This window comes from Eleginops maclovinus, chromosome 8 (genome assembly GCF_036324505.1).
Source record: "Eleginops maclovinus isolate JMC-PN-2008 ecotype Puerto Natales chromosome 8, JC_Emac_rtc_rv5, whole genome shotgun sequence".
Lineage (NCBI taxonomy): Eukaryota > Metazoa > Chordata > Actinopteri > Perciformes > Eleginopidae > Eleginops > Eleginops maclovinus.
The window spans coordinates 7961920-7987522 of record NC_086356.1 but is presented as its reverse complement, the minus strand read 5'-3'; the positions used below and the strand labels follow the sequence as shown (position 1 = coordinate 7987522).

The 25603-nt window shown below is 40.6% G+C and overlaps 1 protein-coding gene across 2 annotated transcripts in view; it reads left to right on the top strand.

The window, feature by feature from the left end:
- Nucleotides 1-25603, top strand: part of tnksa (tankyrase, TRF1-interacting ankyrin-related ADP-ribose polymerase a) — a 78735-nt gene that overhangs the window by 20392 nt on the left and 32740 nt on the right. For both annotated transcript variants that reach the window (XM_063890301.1, XM_063890300.1), the window contains exons 5-8: nucleotides 8643-8679; nucleotides 12174-12249; nucleotides 24711-24805; nucleotides 25444-25510. In XM_063890301.1, coding sequence (XP_063746371.1) covers nucleotides 8643-8679; nucleotides 12174-12249; nucleotides 24711-24805; nucleotides 25444-25510 — 275 coding nt within the window. The remainder of the gene's footprint in view (nucleotides 1-8642; nucleotides 8680-12173; nucleotides 12250-24710; nucleotides 24806-25443; nucleotides 25511-25603) is intronic.

The window sequence follows — 25603 nt, the reverse complement described above, 5'->3', positions numbered from 1 at the left end:
AGATCTTTCAATAAAATGACTTCCAATGGAGTCTCTTGTTCTCTTTGTTTCTTCAGCTATTAATCCAGCTACTTTTTTACTAAGCTGTTACCTTTCAAAAAATACTTTGGATGCCATTCATTAGACTTCAAATGTTCATTGGCAGTTTAATTTATAACTAAATCTTCTTGGTTGCATTCATCGTTTTACAACTGCCTCCCAAACAGCAACTGACTGGACTATTGCCGGCAGAATCTCGGACAACATCCTACCTCTGTGCTCATCAGCATTGATAAAGTGCACATCAATTACTGCAGAACTACTCCAAAAGATAATATTGCAATATGAAACTATTCAAAACAAACTGCAATTGCTCAGCAGAACTTTACCCAAACCGGGACAGCTAAAGATGCTAAAACATTTCCCTGTCTCACAAACTAAAAACTAAACCAAAGAAGTGAATCTTGGATAATCTTGGTGCAGAACCTTGAAGACAAGTGTTTCGCTGTACACCCACTCAGAGTAACCTTTATGGATTCAGCTGAGCCAACTTTGCCCCTGGAAATCTGGCGGACAGCCAGTGCCCGACTCAAATGCAGACTTAAGTCAGCACTGGCATTTGAAACCAGAATACAGGTTTGAACTGTTGATAAATCACCATTACACACAAATGGTGATGGATGCTAATGAGAGTAGACAAGCAAGAGTTATGAAGACTTTAAGCCAACAAAAAAGTCCAGTAGGCTGTAACAATAAATGGAGCAGCAGGAGAGGACATCTAAAGACACTGCTCGGTGCTTTGGTTATTGTAGATGCTATCAGAGATATGAGTGGTGATAAATAAAAAGGATGGATTCCCAGGGCCTGTAATGTCTGCCAAGAGCATCAGAAGAGCTAAAGAAGGGTTTCACCCAACTGTTTAATACCTTTGACACACTGGAAGCCCAGTTGATACTGGTGGATCGCGGCCAATGGTCGGCAGAGGGATTATGAGGTCCAGCAGCCTTCACTGAGCACATAAACTGGGCCGAAAACGTTCTGTTCTGGGGATGTCGGCACATTTTCAGGACAGATGGCCTCCACACAAACCAATCTGGAGTTTAAGTACCGATGGACCATTATTGGACACCAATCCAGGCCTCATAGATTTACGAAAAAATGGAAGAGCTGTTCTCCTTTCTTTTTCTCTTTGTTTTGAATTTTGGGCTTTTCTAACCATGACTGTACGACTAGTAAAAAATAATAGTTTTGAAGCATGACGTACATCGACAGAAATTATACGCGTGTCCTACGCAATGATTGCCATGTTTTGAAGGCACACTGTCAGCAAGCACTTTCACTTAATCGTGGATAAAGAGAAAAAATAGTTGCTGTAAACAGACGTCTGTTGTGGGCAGCTTTAACGTGGCAGAAAATTAGCCAGTGCCCTCTGTCTAACAAAGGCCGGCTGGAGAGTGAAGGAGAGGATCCAGGAAACAGAGGGTGAAGAAATATTCAAAGAGGAGAAGCAAGGAAGCAAGTGAATAGATGTCGGGAAAAAAAAAACAAAAAAAAAACAGGGAGTGAAAGCAAGTGAAGGAGAAAATATGAAGATGCTTACTGGCCTGGGTGACAGACGGACCAGAGAGATGAATTGGTGCGACTTCAAGTGAATGCCAAGGAACGGGAAGAGAGGGAAGCTGTGATGGGTGTATGTTAACAGCCTAATCATGAAGACATAGAACTGCTGTAGCTGTCTGTGAAGGCTCCGTCCTGCTAATGCAACAGGGCCAAAGGCAATCTGGCACCTGTGTGCACCTTAGAGTGTCCCACCGGTATGTGTGTGTATGTGAATTCCTGTGTGTGCCACGCCAAGTGTGTCGCTTTCTTCCTCTTATTAGTAACAGGCTCATTGATTGACAACTGCTGTTCGATTGGTCCCCAGTGATGAGCAAGCCCGAGCCTCATTTCTGAAATGACCTAGCAAGAGACTTAAAACAAAGAGACTGTTTTGTTTTCAGTTTTTTTTTCTGCCATTTTCCTGCAGCAGAACTTGCCTAGTTTTCCACACGGCTGCACAGCTCCACAACACGGAGTGAGTTAGCCTGGCCGTCGGCAACTGCGCAAGCAAACTCTGACAGAATTTGGTTAATAAACTCAATAAAAATAAAGTTTAAACAAGTCACAACATCTTTAAATATTTTGTCATCAAAAAATGCTTTTTTCTACCTCCTGAAATATGGATTTTAAAATGTTTCTTTATACTTACTTACTTCACCAAATATCTTTCTGCATTGGTCTGTCAAAACTACACATCTAATGACTTTACCGTGATATTTTTTAACCATTTTTTAAAAAACATTTTATAAACCAAATGCTCAAAAGTTTTATAAAAAAATAAATTATGGGTAGATTTACTCATGATGATGATGATGATGATGATGATGATGATAATAATACACTTTATTTATATAGGACCTTTCAGCCCAAAGTGCTTTTCACAGTAAGACAAGACATTATTAAATTAGTATTTAATTATTAACGTTATTATTAAAAGCAAGGTAGGAGTTATATCACAGAACCATAAAACATCAACAGAGATACCATCAAAATGACTCCAAATTAATTTATGAGTGTCCATGTAGGTTTATTAAATGAAAGGCAGTCACTGATGTATGTAGGGGCCAGGTTATGTAAAGACTTGTTAATCATTGAAATCACTTAGCCCTTTAAAAATAAACAATTTAACGCAACATATCCTCTGTCTGTGCCCGGCTCACTGCTGAGGATCAGATGTAGAGGACTAAGCCGACTGCCCTCTTGTTTTGTTTCTTGCGTGACTCCTATTGTGCGCCTCACTCAGGACAACAGCAATATGGTCTAATCTTATCCATATTAATTTGTTGTTGCTCCTGAGAGGAGGAGGTTGCTCCTGAGAGGAGGAGGAGTGGGTGCCCGACCTCCTTCCTGTCCTTTTGTATCAGTTTAACGAGCAGTGAAGAATGAATCCACTGTGATGTGTTGTGGCTTTTTCAGGCATGCAAACTACTCATCTGATACCATCACGAATTAGCATTTGTTTATAATTTTTTTATCGTCATCCAGGAAAGCCTCTCGCAGCCCTCAGGGACAGTGTTGCTCTTGCTATTACAGAGGGAAGCTTAGGGAAGGAGGGCTTTAAAATCATACCATGTTAAATCCCAAAAGAGGGGCCCCTGAGTAAGGCATTATTTTTGACATTTAGTAAGAGGGATGTTGGAGATAGAGAAGGATTTTGTCACTTTTATGCTCTAAAAGGGGGAAAAAACTGTTTCTGATCATGGCACATTTTGATATGTGGAGTGCATGCCAACCCACATATATAACTTAAAGGTCCCCTATTAGAAAATGCACTTTTTGTTGTCTTTTATACATAAATATGTGTCCCGGTGTGTAAGGAGACTCACAAAGTGTCAGAAAATACAACCCTCTCTCTTTTCCTCCTTTACCCACATCTCTAAAAATGGGGGTACAAACGAGCTGATCCAGATTTGCTGCCGTTATGACGTCATAACCGAAATTTGGGCTGGCTTTACATTGAACTCCAGGCAACGTCCCGCCCACGTGACACGTCCCAACCTATCGTCCGCAATATACAGATGCGAGCTGAATCCCCTCCGCAGCACCTCTGTGTATTCAGCAGGATGCCTGCAGGCAGGGACTTAGAGTTGTTGTATATATAATGTCTCTGTTGTAACGGTAAACACTGATAGGTGTTTCAGAAATAATGCTTGATGTGGTTTAGAACATAATATGTAGTTTAATCACGGCAGCGTTTAGCTGAGCTTCTCCGTTAGAAACGTCTCTCTTCAGATGACGCTCAAAAGGGGCGTGGCCAGCTTCAGGTCAGCTAAAATTTAAAGCGACAGTCACAGAATCAGCAGTTCAGGAACAGGGCTGAAATAGAGGGGTATAAGGCATGCTACAATGGGTGATCTGTTTGGTATTTTGAGCTAAACACTTCACAGACACGTGTTGTATAGATATTGCCCTACAATATATTGTTAAAATATGGCACAATAGGAGACCTTTTAAGAAAAGATCCTACCTGGTTTACAAAACTTAGCAATGTGAAAGATTGTGGCCAGAAACACTTGGTTAATCTCCCTTTGGTGCACTGTGTGGAGCTATTAATCACAGTGTAAGTAGTGAGAGTGGGTGAACTAACTGGATTCAGATAGCACAGGCCCCTCTTTTATAATTTCCCCTCCCCTCATATACTTCAAATATTCCCATTCTGAATTGTCTCACAGATCAGTCTCAGAGGTTGCAACCTTGCTGAGGTTAGAAGTGGATCGCTGAAGTCCTGACTCAAAGCCATTTGTTGTGTAACACTGGTTAAACTGCTTCCACAATAAATGATGCAAACATGCCAACACACACTCAAAGCAGGCGGACAGCTGGGCACTGAGGCGACTCATGGTCCAGTCATCATCGGTCAGCATCATTTGTGCTTGTACAGCCACTAAGTACACACACACACACACACACACACACACACACACACACACACACACACACACACACACACACACACACACACACACACACACACACACCCTGGAAGAGTACACTAGGTCCTTGCTGCACAGTCAAGATATATATAGGATGGTGACGGTTTGACATTGACTTGTTCTCACCTGTGCACAACCCTTAAATCCCACTTGTGCATGCACACACACACACACACACACACACACACACACACACACACACACACACACACACACACACACACACACACACACACACACACAGCTTTGCACACACACTCTCTCACTCACACCAACACACCATGTGCATGCAATTGAGTACATGCTTGGATGTATACAACAATTGGAATTCAAAGAGTGATCACAACTGTCTGCCAAGGGAGTCACACACACACACACACACACACACACACACACACACACACACACACACACACACACACACACACACACACACACACACACACACACACACACAATATCATCATTCAGGAGGCACCTAGCCAGTCCGAGCTTTAACCTGTCCTTGTCTCTTCTGTTTGGAGTCAGCAGGATTGTCGACACTCACTTACTCACCCACACACACACACTATCCACACACCCACACTACACAAACACAGTGAGACCAAGATGTGTTTCCTTATACTACGTAGCTGGAATTTCTTAGTAGAGGCAGTTCCTCATCCCTATCTGTTGTCAACAATTAAACATGCAAGCAAGGTTAGGGACATATTATGAAGAACTCTCTTTTTCATGACTTTCCACATAGATATGAGTATCTGAAGTATTACTTACCCACAAACTAAATGCTAAATATAATAATAAGTAGACTGTATTTTCAAAAGTGCTTTTACCTAGACAAAGGTTGACATTGAAGGTGCTACCTGTTTAACTACACACACCATTTGCATTGGGAGGAAGTATTTTTGCTAAAGACATCATGCTGACTGTTGGCGGTCAAAAACCAACAACTTGAGGACCATCTTTGTAAAATTATTTTCCCAAACCAGACGGACAGTATATGAAAACTAATGTATATCTTTTTAACATTAAAGCTTTTTTTCTAACAGAAATCCCCAAAACAAAGTATTCATCTGAATATTAGCTACACTTTTTCATCATCCTGTGATGCAATATGGACAATTGCCAGGGAATGTCAGTTAAAAAAAGATCTTCTTGGATTGTGTGTTGCAGAATGTCTCTTTTGGGCCTTCAATTGGGAGTTACCTCTCAAAAATGAACTTAAGTTACTAAAAACGTTTTTTTTAGCTTCACTGCTCCCAACATGTTGCTGTGTCAGGACATATCGCGGTGGTGATGGCTTCCATGCCCGAGTTGCACCTTGCATGGCGGCCCCTGTGTCGGAATGAATGGGTGAATGCTGACTTGTAAATACACTTGTAAATACAAAAGATCGGATAAAGCGCTGTATAAATGCAGTCCGTTTACCATATTGTGTGTTAGAAAATGTTTTTAATGTCAAATATATAATACATAATAAGCCTATACATCTTTGTCCTTGCTTTGTGTGTGTTTGTGTGAGTTTGAGGGTTGAGTGTGTGTGCGAGAGAGAAACTAATTATAACTGCTGAGTCACAATCACTTTAGCTCTCAAAGCATGAATAATATTGGAAGCAAACCGCCGTCGGGCAAAAAGTATATCTATAAAGTATTGCCCACATTTCATTTGAACGCCTTCATTCGCACACAGTGCACGGCAGCTGAGTCAGCAGAACGTGTTGGTATAGAATATGTTTTCATTCAGGTGTAAATTACACTCTGTCTGATTGAATTGGGGGACCGAGTCACTCCCTTCTTGTCATTTGATCATAAATCAAAAAATAAATCTTTCCCTTTAGATTCTCTGACCATGGAAGAGAAGGAAGGGGGGGAAATCTGTGGGAGGGGAAAGCAGCTTGGAAAGTTTTTTTTATTGGTGTTGTTTAGAAGACCGTGCTAAACAATGAGGTTCATATCAGTGTGAAAACATCAGGTGGCGTCTTTGAGCGTTCATCCCAACTCCCAACCGAAATAGAAAGGTATTGCCAGATAAAATAGACATAGTTTAAATGCACTTTAATAGAAAATACAACAATGATTCTGATCATAAAATCCACCTGAGCACTGTGACACTCAGGTGTGTAGGGGAAATAGATTCTCCGCACTTGAAATGTAAGAATCTAATTTAACATCTCGATTGGTCTCCGTACATTTCTCTGTTCTCTCTTTGTATTCTTACCCCCCCTCATCCCCGTCTTCCGCTGACTGTTCCGCCTTAGCCTCCCTAACACCAATTATACTGTGTCAAATCCATGCATGTCAGTTGGCAGATCCCTAATCATCCCTCCTCTCTTTCATCTACAAATCCTTTGTTCTTCCCTCCTCCCCCTTTTCCCTTCTCCGTAACCTTTCTTCTCCTCTCCTCACCCCACCCCTCCGTCTGCACCGCGTACACTCGGCCCATCCTCCTCATCCTTTTTCCATTTATCTGTATCACATTTACCTCTCCATGTTCCTTTTGAATTATGTTTCTCCTTTTTCTATCCTTACTCGATTTTATACCTCTCTCTTTCTCTCTGGCCCCTTTTGGAGATGAACTGCGTTGGGTAAACTTGTAATTTTACATATTGGTTTTTATGTATGAATAAGCCCTCGTGAAACTTTTCAGTGAAAGACTCGAAGATAATCTTCCTTGGTTGGACTTTTCTTGTGGCTCTCTGTCAGACACATTGTTTACCTTGATGAAATCTTGAAGGGTCACTGGTTTCGTCTCCTGCAGTCATCCATACATCCTTCTGTGGCTCCTTTTCTTTTGTTAGAACCGCTTCACCCACTGACCAAATCTGTTCATTTTTTGTTGTGTAGACCACTTTTAATTTAAGAATAGCACTGCTTACAAAGTTCAGCCATATAGCTTCCATAGCTGCTTTACAATAGAGTCCAGTGAAAAATAGATCCAGCATGTAACGACCTTAAAACATTTGACTATTTACAAGAGTCTTACCCTAAAACGTAACCCTAGAAGAAAGCCTGTGGTACATACTGGGATACAGGGTGTGATGGAATGTGCTATTGTGTTGCATTATGGGAAGTGTAGAATCAAATGTTTTGGAGGCTGACTCACGCGGGTGTCCAAATGAAAGCATGCCCATTTTGTTCTGCGCCACTTTTTAAGAATCTTGCCTTCAACTTCCTGGGTGTAAGGACAGACCTTACACTGACGAGAGCAGGTGTTTTTCATCTCAGGTTTTTGGGGTTATTTTTTCCACTCTAAATGCAAATCACAGTCAAGCAAAGACGAGAATTATCAACAAAGACTGATCAGCGTTTTGTACGATTCTTAAAAAAAGAAGTGTTTTGACACTTTGTTAATTATATTTTTTTTTAGGGCATACATGGTTTATCTTTTCAGTTTTTATTCCCAATTCATGAGAGGTAAATGTACATATAATAAATATTTCCAATACTAGTGATAGTACAAATGTCTCTCCCCCACCCGTCTGTGTTTAACAGGCAGAGCAGACATATGGGAAGGTGTGTGTGTGTTGTGACTGTAGTAGCAGGGGGGCAGGGCTAAGAGAGGGAGAGAGAGCTGGAGAGAGGGTGAGGGAGGTAGGGGGAGGGGTTTGTTTATTTCTGTTGTGTTTTTTTATGGTAACTGCGCCTCCTGAGCCCACAGGGGAGAACGAATCAGGGAGAGAGAGACATAGAGAGAGAGAGAGAGAGACGGGGACAGAGATGATGGAGAACAAGGGAAGATGGTTAGCAGTATGAGTGGCGGCCGAGAGACGGGAGACAGACTCGGCGGGGGCGATGCACGGACACACGGACGCGTAGAGGCAGAGCGAGCGTCAGTCCGCCGCTCGTCGCCCAAACAATGAACGTGCTGTGGTCGCTGCCGGCAACGCATCGCCAAGGCAACCGAAGCCAGAGGGGTGCGCACTGAGCGAGAATGGAAGAGAGAAAGAGAGGAAGGGGGGGAGGAGGAGAGAGAAAGAGAGAGAGAGAGGGTGTCTTCCTTCAATGGATAGATGCTTCCCTTCTTCTGTGTGTCTCTGTACATGTGTGTGTGGCTGGTCATGTGCGTGTGTGTGTGGTCGGTGTGTGTTAGCGGCCGCTTGTCTGACTCTATGATCTTCTGTCACCATCCAGGTGAATACAAGAAGGATGAGCTGCTGGAGGCGGCGAGGTGAGTACCCCTCTCTTTGTTTTCATTTTCCCTCCTTCCTGCCTTATTTCCCGCTCTGACACCCTGTCATGTTTTTACTCTTCCTCGCTCACCTGCTCGTTTCCTTGACTACCTCTCAGCCTCTTGTTTCCATGCTTTCTCTCCTCCTCTGTTTCCTTTCCACGTCTTGTTTCCTCTCATCACTTACCTCCTCTTCCCTATACTCCTTCCTTGTTCCCGCTTTCTTTATATTTCCACTCTTGTTTACTTGTTCTTCCTTTTCCCTCTGCTCTGCTCCCGCCCCTTCCTCTTCTCTTTGATCCACTTATGTTTTCTCTTTCCGGTCCTTGTTTCTTATCCCCCGCTCTCCTTTTTTGTTTCGTTGCTCCTCTATTTTTCTTCATTTCCTGTTTTTCCTCTTTCTTGGTTGTGCTTCTTAATTCATCCTCTTTTCCCTCTCCTGTTTTTCCATGTTATTTCTCCTCTCTTTTTTTCAACCTCTCCTTGTTTTTCATCTCCCTTTTCTTTCTTCCTCTTTGGCTTTTCTCTTTTTTGCTTAATTTCTCTACACCTAACCTTACATTCCATCATTCGTACATTAAGCTGTTCCTTCCTTGTGTGGAAAACCATTTATTTCTTCTTTCCTTTCCCTCCATCCCAAACACACACACACAAACACACAAAAACACAAACACATCAAGCTCCTACACTAGACAGGTTTTTCAGATCTAGAGAACATGTTAGCCAGGGACACTTGTGCGTTTTAGAGGCATGTTATGGTTGCAGGCAAACCATGTGGGCAATGTGTGTGTGTGTGTGTGTGTCTGTGTGTCTGTGTGTCTGTGTGTCTGTGTGTCTGTGTGTGTCTGTGTGTCTGTGTGTGCAGGAATGGCTTTCGTTTGGGATTGCGTGTGGGTGGCTGAGCGCTCAATGCCTCAACAGCCTCTCTCTGTCTATCCAAGACACACACACACACACACACACACACACACACACACACACACACACACACACACACACACACACACACACACACACACACACACACACACACACACACACACACACACACACAGGGAAGCAGCTGGCTTAGCATAGCAGTACCCCAGTGTATTATAGGGGTCAGCAGGCTGTTTAAGTGTGAACTGTGAACTCAGTGTGCCTCTTTCACAGCTGAGGCTCTGACTGGCTCAATGTCAGTCCAAAGCAAAACATTTTCCCAAGTGTTCCTTTTTGGTGGAATAACTCTCAAACACGGCCTACAGGATGTTTTTGTTTTTCTGCTTCATTTTTCCCCCCGTTTTTTTCGTTGCACAGACAGCGGTATACGAGCATCATGAGTAGAACTGGTAAAATGGTTCCTCAATGTCTGAGAGTAATGGAGTTGCTTGATGCATTGAGTGAGCAAAGCATTATCATTAATGTCCTCGACAGCAAACGTATTACAGAAGTCCTGCTGTAAACCCAGTCTGTGTCTTTAAGGCAGCCAAGCAGACAGCAACCAGGCAGTACAAGTCTGGCTAAAACTCTAAATCTTATATCATGTTCAAGGGTTTTTCTAGAAAAATATATTGCAATACTGTGGCGCTGACCATACCGTTTATCAATTCTCGCGGTCTATTTGATCCGATTTTCATATATTATGAGTATAACTTGGAGTAATAATGCAGTTTTTCACCTACAAAAATGTTGTTTTCTGGCATGACTTTAACATTTAAAGGGGAAAATCTGCATTTTGGTATGAGGGCGCAGTTTAGACCAAACCCTGATAAGTTCAAACCTAAAATGAAAACTAATTCAAATAAGTTTGAGCGCCATTACCTTTAAAGGATGTTGGGTGCTGTAGGATGATTATTTAACAACAACAATAGTTTCACACAAGATGGTTAACATTATTTTAACTATTTATTCTTTAAATCTTGACAACAGTAGCACATATATCCACTTGTTTCCTTCTTACCTTTTACAATAAAAGCCCTAGACATATGAACTGCATAACTGTTTATCAGTGGGATCTCAAGTTTGATAGGATACCCCAAAAATGTTGAATAATGTTAAATCCCAACTTTTATTCTGAAGAATGAGCTTGTGCAACTGTATCCAAACCTGTTGTTAAAACAGTCCTAAATTCACATCACATCCCTCTTATATAGATTTAAAACAAACAATATTGCCAAGTTTTTGTTTTTGTTTTACTGTAGTTCATACATCACCCCCTCGTTTAAGAAAAAAACAACGTTTAGACTTTGAAGTACTTTTTAGTCAAAATGGTACTTTAGTACAGTATTTGGATCTGTAATCTTATAGCAACACTTTCCATATAGCACCTACCTAACTTATTGATATAACAAACAGTAGAGCAGCATTAACCAGTCCAGATTTAAATGTTGAGTTCCCAACGGCTGTTCTTCTTTGGTATGGTCCCCATTACCGTGCAGCTTTGGTGATTTGAAGGCTTTGAGATAAGAAGCAGCAGTGAAGATCCAGTCACACTCTTGAGATACTCAGAAATGCATTTTTCACTTCTTACGTGAAAGGTTTTCTAAATGTTCAGGCATGGTTGTGAACAAGGGACTTACAGGCCACTGTAGATCATGTGTTACAGATCAGACATTCCCAAAACAAAATCCTTTTTGATGTCAGGTTCCAAACTGTAATCCAGTTGGTGGCATATGCAACTCTTGCTGGTTTTGAGAAAAGAATGAGAAAAACATTATAAACTGAAGGATTGTTTTGAAGAGAGATTGTGGCAGATGATTCACTGGTACGGCAGTTATTTACATATATATGTATAATCCTCTTTGAAGGAGTGCAAAGAAAGCCAAATGATATAGAAGTTAACACGCAGTGTGACTAGGTAAACATGCGAGTGGCCGTCCGCGGACACACAATGCGAAAAATGTGTATGAGCCTTAAAGGTAGTTGGCAAACAAACAGGAAGAATGGGAAGTTGTGAATGTCTCTTTTGCCCAGAGAGTGTAAGATACAGAAACAAAGAGAAGTAAGGAGAGGCCCAACCAAAAAAGGAAAGAGAGCGAGAGGAGGGGAACATAGGAGAATGGAAGAATAATCCTTTTCTTTCCATCTGACAGCTTCCTCCTTTACGCCTGTCAGGGGGATGATGGTTGGACTGGTCGCTGCCTTGGCAACACTTTCCTGGTGGGCACACCAATGCCAAGGCAGTGAGCCTAGGGACCAGGAAACACTGATCAGCAACATAACAAACTCTACTGCAACTACTCTAAATGGTTTTTCTTGCACAGTTTTTAATGTACTGCAGTCATTTTTACAAGAACACACACACACACACACAAAATAGCTTTCAATCCATCCCCCCAAACATTCCTTTTTGTCTGTCCGTTTCTTCCTTTTTCTTATCTCATTCTTCCTTATTTTCTCCCCCACACTCTCCTGCAGAGGAACAGGGCTAATCCTCTCTGGTATTGGATGTTTTCTATCTAATGCTTGTGTGTGTGTGTGTGTGTGTGTGTGTGTGTGTGTGTGTGTGTGTGCAGGAGTGGAAACGAGGAGAAGCTAATGGCCTTGCTCACACCGCTCAACGTCAACTGCCACGCAAGCGACGGCCGCAAGGTAAAGACACGCAAAAACACATGCAGAGTGCTAAGCTCATCACTGTTTCTATAAGACTATAAGCAGGGAATGTCATCAGGGAGAAAAAAAGCAACTGATACTTAAAACTTTTCCCTTTTTAAGAACCAGAAAAAGGGAAAAAAGCTGGTTGGCTATATCAAATAATCCAAATGCTCTCCTGCAAACATGAGCAGTCTTTCTTGGTTGTTGAAATGATTAAAGGGAGACACAAACTGTAAATATATTAGCACTCTGCTGCACGAAAGCAGTGACAATGACCCAATAAATAAAACGCCAAATAGTACATTTGCTTTTGTTGATTGAGGCATACACGACCAATAAGTGTCAAACTAAGCAGTGTGAATACAAACAAACATACAGCTTTTACCACTTGTTTGTAACAATATGGTATTAGCCAGGTTAGCGTGCTTTGCATACAGTATACAGCCCCGGAAAAAATTGAGAGACCGCTTTCGCATTATCATTTTCTCTTGTTCTATTTTTTATAGGTATGTCTTTGAGTTAAATTACTCTTTATTTATTTGTTATTCTGTAAACTACTGACATGTTTTCTCTGTAGAATTAAGAAACATTTGGAGTGGTTTCTTTATTTTTTCCAGAGCTCTATGTTTATGCTTGTTACACAGGTGGATTTATAAAGTATTCACTTTTTACCTGCAAGTGTTTTTTTTGCACATATCCTAACAAGTTCAGCCTTGGAGTAAATGCAAAAAGTAACACTAAAAATCAAAGTTACACATCTTAAATTTCACCTATTATGCATAATCTAGTTGTAGGATTAATTTAAGGTTATGTTTTTCTATTTTTTGTGTGGTATTTTTAACGTCTTATTGGTGGTGGGGGTGCACTGGAGTTTGGGGCATAGTAAGTGGTTGTTTAACCTGGCTGCACTCACCTGCTCAGTGTGGTTTAGTATGGAAAGAAAGGGGGTGCGAAACTTTCTGTTCACTGCAAATTATACTGAAATCCTGCAACACTTTTCCCCCCGCGATATCCTTAACCATCAGTGGTTATCGGCATTTGGATATATTGTATTATTCCTCGTTTTTCCTGCAATATATCATCCAACCAAATGGAAGGAGTGGAGCAATTGTTTGAGCGTGTCTAAGTGTTTGTCTTCCTGTATTTAGACTTTTAATTGGATTGCTTATTGCTGTAACACAACTTCTCATGTCTTGTATACATGAATATGTGTCCCCAGTGTGTTAAGAGACTCAGGACGTTTCTTTTTCTCCTGATCCACCTGTTTTAAAAGCTGTCTGAAAATGCGCTAATCAGATTTGGCCATGTTGTGACACCACAACGATAAGCTACTCACCAACCAAGGTAACACCTGCCCTCCTTATCACCTGAATCTCCTCCTAGAGCACCATTGTTCTGCAGAGGGGCGTGGCGTAAACTACAGAGACAGAATCAACACTTTATGGCATGCTAACAAGTATGATCTGTTTGGTATTTAAAGCCAAACATTCAGAGGCATGTGTTTGTATATAACTGAGACCTATAATATAAAGTTGAAAAAGAGTATAATTGAATCTTGTAGCCTGTATCATACTTGGTTTCGGTACCAATCGCTTGCTTGACAGAGTTTATCTGTCAGCTGATGTCAGACTTCATTATTAATTATAGCGTTGTTAGATTGTGGAGTATGCAGTGAGACTTCAGAGCATGGAAATTGCTAGACTTCCCGAAAGAAACGCCTGGCAGCAGTGAAAGTACATTGGCCAACAGAGGAAAGTGCTGTATTACATCCTGTTGTTCGTTTAATAAAATGTATTTTGTAGGCACGGCATCCGCTCATGCGTTCCTTAGAGAGTCTTGAGCCTCAGGTTGAGCTCTGCTGGGTCACAGCAAGCAAATTAGCTTGTGACTAATTAGTCCCCGGGATGGATAAGTGGACTTCTTTCCAGCTTAGTATTTCCTCACTCCGGTTGAGGCACTCCCTGTATCACGGTTTCCACCCTGACAGAAGTATGGTTGGACTGCTGACCCTGTTTCTCCTCGAGAGCCGCTCGAGATTGAAGCTCCACTCTGCAGTGGCAGATCGCCAAACAACTTTTGAATTCTTCATGAGTTCTTGCCGGGGTCCCTTGGGGCGTATTATCTCTGCTGGCGTATTATGCGATGACTTGCTCCACCTATGTAATAGCAGTTAAAGCTGCGGGTGTGTAGAAGCTTGCTATTATTGAAAGATAGTTTCATATTAAAAAAAGATTTGATTGGTCACATACATTTTTCAGAGATTGCTGGAATTTATTGGTCGCTAAAGCAGAGCCTGCTGTATTTTATTTTTGGTTGCCGTGACAACTACTAGGGCCAGCAGGCTGCCAAAGTAAGGGTTTTACTCTGAACTCTTGTTAACTGCCATAAAAATGCTCTAAAAGATTTGAAGAGGCTCTTTTCCTATAATTACAGACCCTTCAGTGTTGTTGTTGATGATGCTCAGCTGCAGCTTGTAATCGTCACACTATCAGTGAGAGAACATCCTCTAGATATTATCTGTGCAGGTGTTTGGGGTGTGGTACCCCCAGGGAAGAACCCTGAGAGTATTTTGAGAAACAGAGAACAAACACAAGAGATCAGAGATATGGGATGGTTCATAAGAAGATGAATGTATAAATAAGATTGGGTCTCAGACATGTCCTGAAATGACCTCTTCTGCACACACTGTGTTTGAAATGCTTTTTAATTGCTCAGGAAGCAATCATGCCTGGTGAATGTAGGAATATATATTTTAAACCTGTGTAGTTTTGTCCTTGTGGCTAGCTTAGGGGGATTTAATGGGTTGATGGGGATTTACATTCCCACTGCTTACAGAAACTATTGAGTGAAGTGAAGCTGATGGACAGCAAAGTATGTAGTCCTTCGACCAAATCCATCTACGGATATAAGCCTGCTGGCAAATATGAACGTGCATATTTTTAGTATGCATTATGTTTTTGGGTTGCTGTATCGACATATTCTTGTAAATGCCATATCTCAAGGATGCAGTGGGGAAATATCAATAACAATTTTTTGCACAAAGGACAAACAAATTAATTCTAAAGGGATAAAGGTCTTGGTTTTTGTGCCCCCCAAAAAACGCATTTGACGAGACAAAGACACGGTCCTTTGATGACAAATAGATTCAAATATATGAACTGTTATGTAACTTAAAGGGGCCTCATTTAGCTATTTTCAGGTTCATATTTGTATTTTGTGCCTCTACTGTGACATCTTTACATGATTTAGTGTTGAAAAGCTCTTTATTTTTCTCATACTGCCTGTGTTGCAGCACCTCTTTTCACCCTCTGTCTGAAACCAGAGCCCAGTCTACTCTGATTGGTTAGCTGGCTGTGTATTGTTGAGTGTTACATAGTGATGTCACAGTGTTACAGAAGAAAACAATGGCTGCCAATGGAGGCATTACAGGCAGGGGGAGTGTGTGTGAGAGAAAACCTCCCTCTGGAGGCTACTTTGGGATTTTAGCCTTTGCAGACCATATACATGCAGCAAAAAAAAAATCACACTACAGGAAAGGGAAAACCCAAAAGCATAATAGGTCCCCTTTAGGTAGAAGGGCACTTGGAATGCTTGGACCTCATCTAAAACTATTTGTCCTACTGCAATGTTAACAAAATTAAACAACAATGTGTTCACCGCTTCTGTCTTCGCCTTCTATTAAGTTTCGTGAAACTCAGACCACCAGTATCTCCGTAGTCCTGCTGAAGATCTAACCAAAAACACAACCCAAACTCGGAGGTTAATACGAAGTGATTCAGAGCGAGGTTTTTTCTGGATTCAATTTGTGAGACCGTTGGTCACATTGAACAGCACTCAATAACGCACAAACACAGATGCATTGTTTCAGAGGACACTAATGATAATCATGGACAAAACAGAGCGTGGCGGAATCCTAATGATTGGTAATGATGATGCTTGACTTAAAATTAAACAAGAGCCTCTATCTCTCTCTCTCTTTCTCTCTCTCTCTCTTACTAACTCAACCCCCTCCCTCCTTCTTCCCTGTCTGTTCCATTTAATTAGAAGAGGCACTGGCTCTCTGTCTCCCTTACTCAACCTCACACACACAATCACAAACAAACACATAGATCTGGAGCATAAATGTTGATTGCATAATGCCTTTTGGTTGAATTAAGACGCTCTGCATGTACACAAACAGAAGAGAGGAGAAGGAGGGCAAACAAGATTAGGAAACAAACTACATGGCCAAAAGTATGTGGACACCCCTGACCAAATACTGTAGTTTGATTTTAAGCTCAACCCCTTATTACCAGTTAGGACTCTTAATGTGAAAGATTTTTTTCCAGTTTTTAAGAATGTTCAATAGAGGGACTGCTGTCATGGCAACAATGTTTCTGGAACAAGATGTACAAACACATGTAGGTTTATGTTGGGTAGTCCACATACTTTTGGCCATGTAGTGCACCATAGCAGGAAAACCGTTTTTCCTCCATAGCTTAAATGTAGCGAGAGGTTTTCGTTCTGATTGCATGGGTCTATATCACAGGCATCAGCAGTATAACAGCCGTGTGTGTGTGTGTGTGTGTGTGTGTGTGTGTGTGTATGTATGTACACTCGGATGATTGAGGGCCCATCAGAGTGGGATATTATTAACACAGCTGAGTGAAGAGCGTTATCAAGCTGCCTCTATCGAAACCTACCGCTTACTCCCACACACACACACACACACCCTCCTGCAGACATCGCTGCCTCGAGGAAATAATGTCTGTGCTTTTTTAACTACGCACTGCAAACCTACACACCTAAGCCTTATGGTCTCGCTGGTTTTTCCACCTCTTTATTATTTATTTACCTTCTTTTATGCTTCACTGACGTGCGCTCCCATCACGACCAACTAATGACTGACTGCAATATATAATATATTTCCAGTTTGTGTTTGATCTGTTGTGGATGTGTGTTTGTGTAGGTTTTCTGAATATCATGAAGTTCTGATCTATATCTTACCAGGCGAGAATCATTGCACCCACATGCGTCCTAGCTGGCACCGACATCAAATACACAAACAAACTGAAGACCTAGACTCTGATTCAGAGAGATGAAGAGGAGAGAGAACAGACTTCTATTGAAGTGTTGTTTAAATGTTGATTATGGGAGCTTAGCCTGCTGAGAGCAGCGCACCAACTAATGATGTTAAGGATCCTTATCTGGTGAAAGGATTTCCAAAAGTGAACTTTTCAGGGAAAAAGCATAGTGGGTATTTGACTAGAAGAAAAGACTAGAAGCCAGCTAATGACAGATAAATAAAAGAGCGAATACCTCAAAATTCTTATGAATTTTATAACCTGTTAAGCAAATGTTGGTTAATATATTAAAACATATATTGTTTTAGCACTTTAAGTACTTTTTTTAACCCATCTGTACCGGATGCTGCGCAGCGCAACATTCCATCTACCGCCGGCTGCTGCGTAGCGCAGCTTTAAAGCTCCTGCCGGCTGCAGCGTAGCGCAACATTGTTGATTTTTATGAGGCATGCAGCATATAATGCACTGTCATTGGTTCAAATACACATGAGGTGGGTCTTGTTGGGTTTTTTAAACCACGTGACCACCCAAATGTCGTTTGGTTGGCCGACAATCACGTCAATCAATCAGACGGTCACGTGGGTTTGTTTTTTAACTTTTTTAAAGGCAAAAATGGCTACGATCGACGAATACTTTGACAGCGACGGCAGCGATTTGGAATTGGAAGAGAATGAGGAGTTTGAGAGGGAGGTGGAAGTAGAAGTTTTTGTACCTGATGATCCTTTGGTAGAGGACTTTCCCACCCCTCCCCACTCCTTTCCCACCTCTCTCTCATACCAAGGTGCCTTGGTCTGTGTGTTGGCATGTTTTAAAGTGTTATTTGTTATATGAAATGTTATTTGTGATTTGTTATTTTATCATATAACATATTTTCCCTACCAATCTGATTTTGAGATTTTTTATAAAAATGTGTTGGTATGTTATTGCTAAGGGAGCATGTTTTAATACAACCTGTGAGTCTTACCTTTTAAATGCAATTTATTTCATGTTTCTATGTGCTACAGAAGCTTAGATATTAAGGTTTTCATAGACGTTGCCAATTCTTTGTACTTTTTCAGAAAACCCTCAGGAGATAAGGACATTTATGTCTATTATACATAGGGTTTTAGAGCCGTTTTTTGCAGGCGTTTTAGGAGTAAATGGGTTAATACAGAACATTTCATAAAAGAAAAGTTCAAGAAGTAAAAAAACACGTAATGAAATACATTTGAAAAAAACAGCTATACCTGAACATTTTGCATTGTTTACATGAAATCATTTGAAAAAAACGTTGCTGCACTCTATCCTGACATAAGGGTTGCAGTTTCCTGAGTTTAAGAGTCGGATGAGGGGCTTTTCAGTTAGTTGCTGACATTTCTTCTATTCGAAAATGTGCCAAGTTGACTTGGAACTCTCCCTCAGATCAGTGTGGAAGAAGTCGGGCTCTTGTCTTGGCGGAAGCTTGCTCGTGTTTACAAAAATCCAGGAGAAAATAACACAAGGTCGTAAGAATGATGAATGACTTTTCACAGCAGTTTCAGTGTGTGCATAAATGTAACCTGATGCCCTGTCTGGGAGAGATATTACACTTCTGCTCCTGCCAAACAAAGAATAGAAACATCCAGAGGCCTTTTGTTAACTGTTCGGGGGACAGATGACAAATAAGGCGAGGAGGAGTTTTTAATACTCTTTTGTGGGTGACAAATTTAACCTCTTGTGTTCATGCGAGCCTGTGGCATTTTGTTGCAGCATCAGCAGCTTGTTGGTACACCAGACAGAATTGGCTGTCAGAATGTTTGTTTCCGGAACACACAGAAAACATCAAAGGGGCCCTATTATGCTCATTTTCAGGTTTCGTTTTTGTATTTTGTCCCCCCTACTGTGATGTATTTACATGCTTTAATGTTCAAAAAGGTCTTTATTTTTCTCATACTGCCAGAGCTGCAGCACCTCTTTTCACCGGAGCCCAGTCGGCTGTGATTGGTTAGCTAGCCGACTCTGTTGTTATTGGTCAACTGATATCACGCCCCTTAACCTATCACTTAGAATGTGTTTGATCACTAGCCAATAGAAGCTACAGTGTTGCATAGTGATGTCAGTATGTTACACAACTAAACAGAGGCGTTTCAGGCAGGGGGTGGGGGGCTATGTGGGAGAGAAACTCCCTCTGGATGGAGCTTAGGAATTTAAGCCTTTGCAGACCATTTACATGCACAGAAACCTATATATCACACTACAGGAAAGGGAAAATCCCCAGAAGAAAATAGGAGCCTCTTTTCAATCTGAATGACACCCATTAAAAACATAACCGGCCTGTTTGTCTGTTTGCTTTCTAAGTGTTATTCCTGAAGTCAGTTTCCAATTTGGGCTCGGCTTCAAACTTTCTGTGGAGCTCTCAGCTCATGGGAAAAGTCAGAGCTAATAGCTGAGAGGCTGAGCAGATAGACAGCTGATGGCAGAGATAGTGTGTGAGTGTGCATGGGGAGCATCAGACTAGCTGTAGGTTATTTATCTTCAAAGCTGTTGGCTGGGCTGAGCTGTCACCCCCAATAATGTGTGTATGAGAGCGTGTGTGTGCATGTGTCAGTCGGAGGAGTGGCACACAGATCTGCTAATATGTTTATTGATCCACTCATCTGACTCTACTCATCTTGTTGGGCGTGTCCACCTGCTGATGTGCAGGCATGACCCGAGTACTAAGGCAGATCAAAGACCTGTGTGCAGGCTAAAGGGATGTTCCACTATTTGTTTTAACTTAAGAGATTTATTGTTAACCATCCAGGTTATTCTGACCGCTGTTTTGGTATTCCCGGTCATGAATCAATAGTGTAGTGATGGAGAAATGTGTATTTGTTTTTCTTTTAAAATATGAGGATTGGGAAACAGATTGAACAAATAAATGTATCTTGATAAAATATCAAAGGATATCATTTGGATGAATTATGAAAGGTAGGCATCAGCGTTAGATGTTTTAGTTTAGATTTGATGCATTTTTGATGTGAGTTTCAATCATGACGCCAAGACAGCTTCCTCCCATATTTCTGTCACCCTGCTCATCAATTGTAGACAATCTCCGCATTCTACCGAGCAATTATTTATCTCCCCAGCGTGCTTTTCTCTTTTTTGTTTTTTTAAAGCATGTCCAATTTGGTATAGGCAGTTCAATTTGCTGATTCATGCTCTAACCTATGCCACAGATCACATCACCATGGTACAGATATATATTCAGTGCACACAGCTCTTTATTCTACCATGTTTCTCCATCCTCTTTCCTCGCTTAAAAGCATTTTCTTGAATCAATTTCTTTCATTAAAGTGTGTGACCAATTCATAAGGACGAAGAAGAAAGCAATCTTGACTTTTTCTATTTTGCTTCCGTTATCACACGAGTGAATGTATTGGGTTGAATGGGAGACAGTTTGAACCTGACAGGGGAAGTTAAAGAAAAATCTGCATATTTCTCACACACACGCAAAAAACAACACTTAACAAAATGGCCCAAATATGGTCGTTCACACTGCGAGAGAGATCATGTCTCATCGCTATGGCAACTGCTGACAGCTAGCAGTCACTGTTGTCATGGGAACAGCTTGACAGGCTTGTAAAGAGAAGAGGAAAGCAGAGAGAAAGCACCAAGCAGAGGGGTTAGAAGAAGATGAAAACATCACAAAGGAGTAACTAACAAAGCAGCCGATTGCATTTTTTATTCCCTTTTGATGTTAAATGTAAATGTTTGATTCATTCCTTTTTGATACAAATAGTGTTTGCTGTCAGATGGCCAAATACGCAAAATGTTTTGATGTGAGGAGAATTTCCAGCAAGCGTTCAGATGGATAGTATTTCTGTGGGAGGGGAAAGGATAAATGAATAAAAAGAAGATGCTGCCAGTAAAAAATTAGTATTTCCCATCTTGGCCTTAACATGCCCTCCGCATCTGTCCTTCGTTTTCTTCCCATATTCCCCCCCCCCCCCCTTTCTCAGAAAGGCTTTTAGGTGATTAAAACTAGCCGAATAGTTATTGCTATTGTTCTCTCTCTGTGTCTGACATTGTGAGTGCGGAATGCCTCTCTTTGAAATATTGCCTACTAGATTTTTCGCTTTAGGGCAACACATTTCATGAAGTATCCAAGAAGTTTATGGATAAAAACACCCACAGTTGAAGGACACTGGAGCAAAAAAACAAACTACCTCCAACTTAAAAAGTACTCTTGGCTCAGGGCAGCCATTTATTTTGAGGAATTAAACCACTACTTGTTTGCAGTCGTGTCATGTGATGACATTTTAAAGTGCTGAGCAGTAAAGGAACAGTTAAACCTTTAGAGCAATGCACAGTTTCCTTTCGATATGTGCTACATGATGCTTCTGTTTGCCTCCTAAGTAATATCTTTAACTCCGAACCCCACAGAATAATTTTGCAAAACGCTTGACACTTTAAATAAGGTTGTCAAAATACAGAACCAAGAAATATAAACCCTAATAAAGTACATAACATGACATCATAAACATTACAACCAGGTTTGATTAAAAGAAAAGTTTGACAATAAAAGGATTAAGTATTCATGAAAGACAGCTGTATGGATACAAACACTAATGCTTTAAAATAGCATAAAGCCTCTTTTTCTGAACGTGTATAATATCCATCATTTTCCAAATAAAGATATTGGAATGCATATCTAAAACATGAAGTCACTCTGTCATAAGGCCAGTGTTCAACTTAGTTTTTGAGTAAATGCTCACATCTCTCTATAGCGTACTTCCATTTGAATTCCATTCTCTGTTATGAACCACCTAATCCGACCCTTATTACACTTACAGCCTAGACACCAGCATCAATAATATGCCAATGTTAAGGCGAGAATATTTCCAGAAGCGCACTTTTCGCTCTCTCTTCTGCCGCTGCACTTTCTTTAAAGAGCATTCATAAAAATATAAGAAACTGTTGGGTCACTACGCGACCTTTCAAACAGTAAAAAATATTGCACTATGAAAAGGAGCAGGCTGCAGTGGAGAGAAGTTGGACGTATTATGGCTCTGATAGATGACAAATGGCTGATGCTTTTTTGATTATTATTGGCTTGTGGTTGCTGAGGTGAGATGCTCATAATAAAAGTTTCAGCAGGAGGTTTTTTATGACTTGAATACAAATAGGCTTCTGTATGGATAATCCAATAGACTCTCTCTCTCTCTCTCTCTCTCTCACACACACACACACACGCATACGCATGCATGTACCCTCAATCTCACAGGGTTGACAGATTGAGGAGACGGAGTTTATACCCTTTCTAACCCTGGCAACAGCACCATGGTGCAACAGTACATACTGATGAGTCACTGCTGGGGTTTGAGGGTTTTTTTGATTGTAAAGGGACCTGATTGGTGTTTTACATATCAGTGTCTTTTTGGTTTTACTGTTTATTTATATCCAAAATCTGTAGTCACAAGTACACAGACACACAGACAACACTGCATTAAAGATGAGGATGATGACTAACAGCGTCCCATGTCCTGCTCCTTCCAAATGCTGCTGTCACATCCTGTAAATACGAGTGCACCATCTGTCCACCCAGCTCTGCCTCACTGCTGCTGCTTCTCTACTGAACTCTGACAACACTACAGATGATCTGTTTTTCAAGATCTCTTCTGACATCCAAGCAGGAGATGGGATCTACAGCTTCCTTTTTGTCAGATAAAAAGAAAAAATAAGTTGTAATACCGTAATTGTTATTTCCAGACCAAAGTTAAACATGTTCCTGCTTGGAAAAGAGTTCCACTTTCTTGAGTCTGTGAAATATTTGGAGACCATTCTGCATAATTTACAAAATAGCCAGCCGGCAGTGAAACATTTCCTTCATTTTGTAAAGAAAGATAAATTCCACTTTGAAACCAGTACTTTGTAAACATATATATATATTTATTTTGATGTTGCGAAGGTTTTGCTGAAATAGTGTTGAAAAGATAAATCTCTCTGTAAGTGACCTGCGACTGACCTCGTTATGGGATTTAAAACGAAAAGATATCTAGGGGCGGTGTTTGAATCCCGGATCTGATTAAGGTACTGTAGCATTTAAGACTGCTGCCATCATTGTGGGATTTCTGTGCCATTTTTGTTTTTCGTTTCATATTGTTTTTTTGGCGCCATTGATATCTAACAACCCAAAGAAACAATAATAAATATGCCTTTAGGCTCATTCAAAAATGTTGGGTTTGGTTTGTCGAAAGGACATGCTGCCAATGTTTTGTAAAAGGATTTGGGTTAACATAGAGGATTTTTGACAAATCAAACAAAGTTTGTAGAATATTGGCAAAAGGAAATCAAAACTAATCTGCATTTCCATCCACTGCCATTATGAGAACACTAGTAAATTAAAAATCTGTCATTTCAGTGAGTTGAGTCTCATCTCAGGTGCCATTGAACCATTGCCCAAGAACAGAAACAACAAGAGTTATGTTATTCAAAATCGGCCGGTCAAACCTCAAACAAAAAATCATGAAAAAGTGATTCCATTTCATCATTTTTGACCAGCTTTTCTACATCAGTCAAGCATGAAATCTGTTGCGATATTTTCAGATTGCAGCGTTTCCACCAAGTTTGGATGCAATGTCACTTACTGTGCTGGTTTCTCTTGGACCTGGTTGTGAATAGTGTAGAGGTTTTGATTCACATCAATGGTTTAGTAGTCTTTGAAGGCAACAATTGGTGTGTCCGTTTTTGTCTTGTATGGACTGACTTGAGCTGAAAAATGTCTTAAATTCTGGAATATTGCAATGTCATTTCTGAACTGGGCATTTGTATTTAGCTCATTGCTGTCCAATATCTCTATGATCTGCTTGCTGTATTGCATGTACAATATGTATCCCCTGTCCTATTTTCATTTTAATGTCTGCTGTAGTACATCCTGTTGTGTTTTTAAAAAGAAGAAGCTTTTAAACCATGTCATAGAGCTAGGTTTCCCATTCGTTTTTTCCTGTACCGAGTTCAGTTTGACTGAATAATGGGAATGTACTCTCTGGCGTAACATTTCTACACCAGTGTGGGTGTCACTCATGCTTTGAAGAAGAATGGCCTTTGCTGAGAGAGGATGCCCAGCATGGAGCCATCTCATCTCAGTCCCATCTAAGAGCATTCAGAAATGCAGCTCTTCATCATTTCTATGGGAGAAATATAGTCATGCTTTATAACGCTTGATTGATTCCGTGGTGGAACAGCTCCTTTCTCTGTTGAAAAGTCTTGTCTTCCATCTGGTTGATCATAGGGAAACAGAATGTGTACTTCCTTTATTGCAAACTCTATGTTGTTATGAAATCCTTCTGATATGCTGTCATATGTTTACTAAATATTTCCTTCTTTTTCCCTCCCACTGTGTCTTCTACCTCCCTTTTTTCCTCTCTTCTTTCCCTTTTTGTTCTCTTTCTCCAGTCCACTCCACTCCACTTGGCAGCAGGATACAACAGGGTGAGGATAGTTCAGCTGTTACTACAGCACGGAGCAGATGTTCACGCCAAGGACAAGGGGTACGTGTAAAAAAGTGCAATAAGAAACAGACTTTAAGGTAGACAGTTAATTTGAGCTTTCAAAACAGTATGCCGGTCAGTCAATATGTGATGTTATTGGACAAACAAACCACACCAGGGCTTTCATTGTGCATTTCTTAATTTTTCAAGTAAATATTGAGTTATCTATCATCATTTTGTAATAAAACTAAGATGTGTACTGACTAAAACATGCTTAAGTTTGAAGTGGCAAGTGTAGACGTATACTAGCTGTTAGCATTGATTGATGTTATTTTAAAATAGACATTAAACTTGGAAGATTAAAGCAGACAAAAAACACTCTATATTTTAAGTTAAATCTAAATCAGTGTTCCATCTTACAAAATGTATTTGCTGAAACTATTTAATTTTGTATTAGCTATTAATAAAAAGCTGATGTTAGCATGCTAACAAGCTAAGCTAAGATGCTAGCAGATTAAAACATTGCACCTTAACTTAACATCAGCTTGTTAGCATGGCTGTAGATGCTTATTTTCTTTTTATTAAGCTGAAGAAAGATACAATGGTATAAAGGGTTACATATGAGGGTGTTTATATATGGTTTTTTAACATTAAAATGTATATTTGCTGTTAATAATGTATATCTGTTGCACCTCCAGTGGTCTGGTGCCTCTGCATAATGCCTGCTCCTATGGACACTATGAAGTTACTGAACTGCTGCTAAAGGTACCCTCACACATGCTCTCTCAGAGACTGCTTAAACTTCCTCTATATAATATATTTGTTCTTGTAAGAAATGGAAATTGAAGAGAATTACCT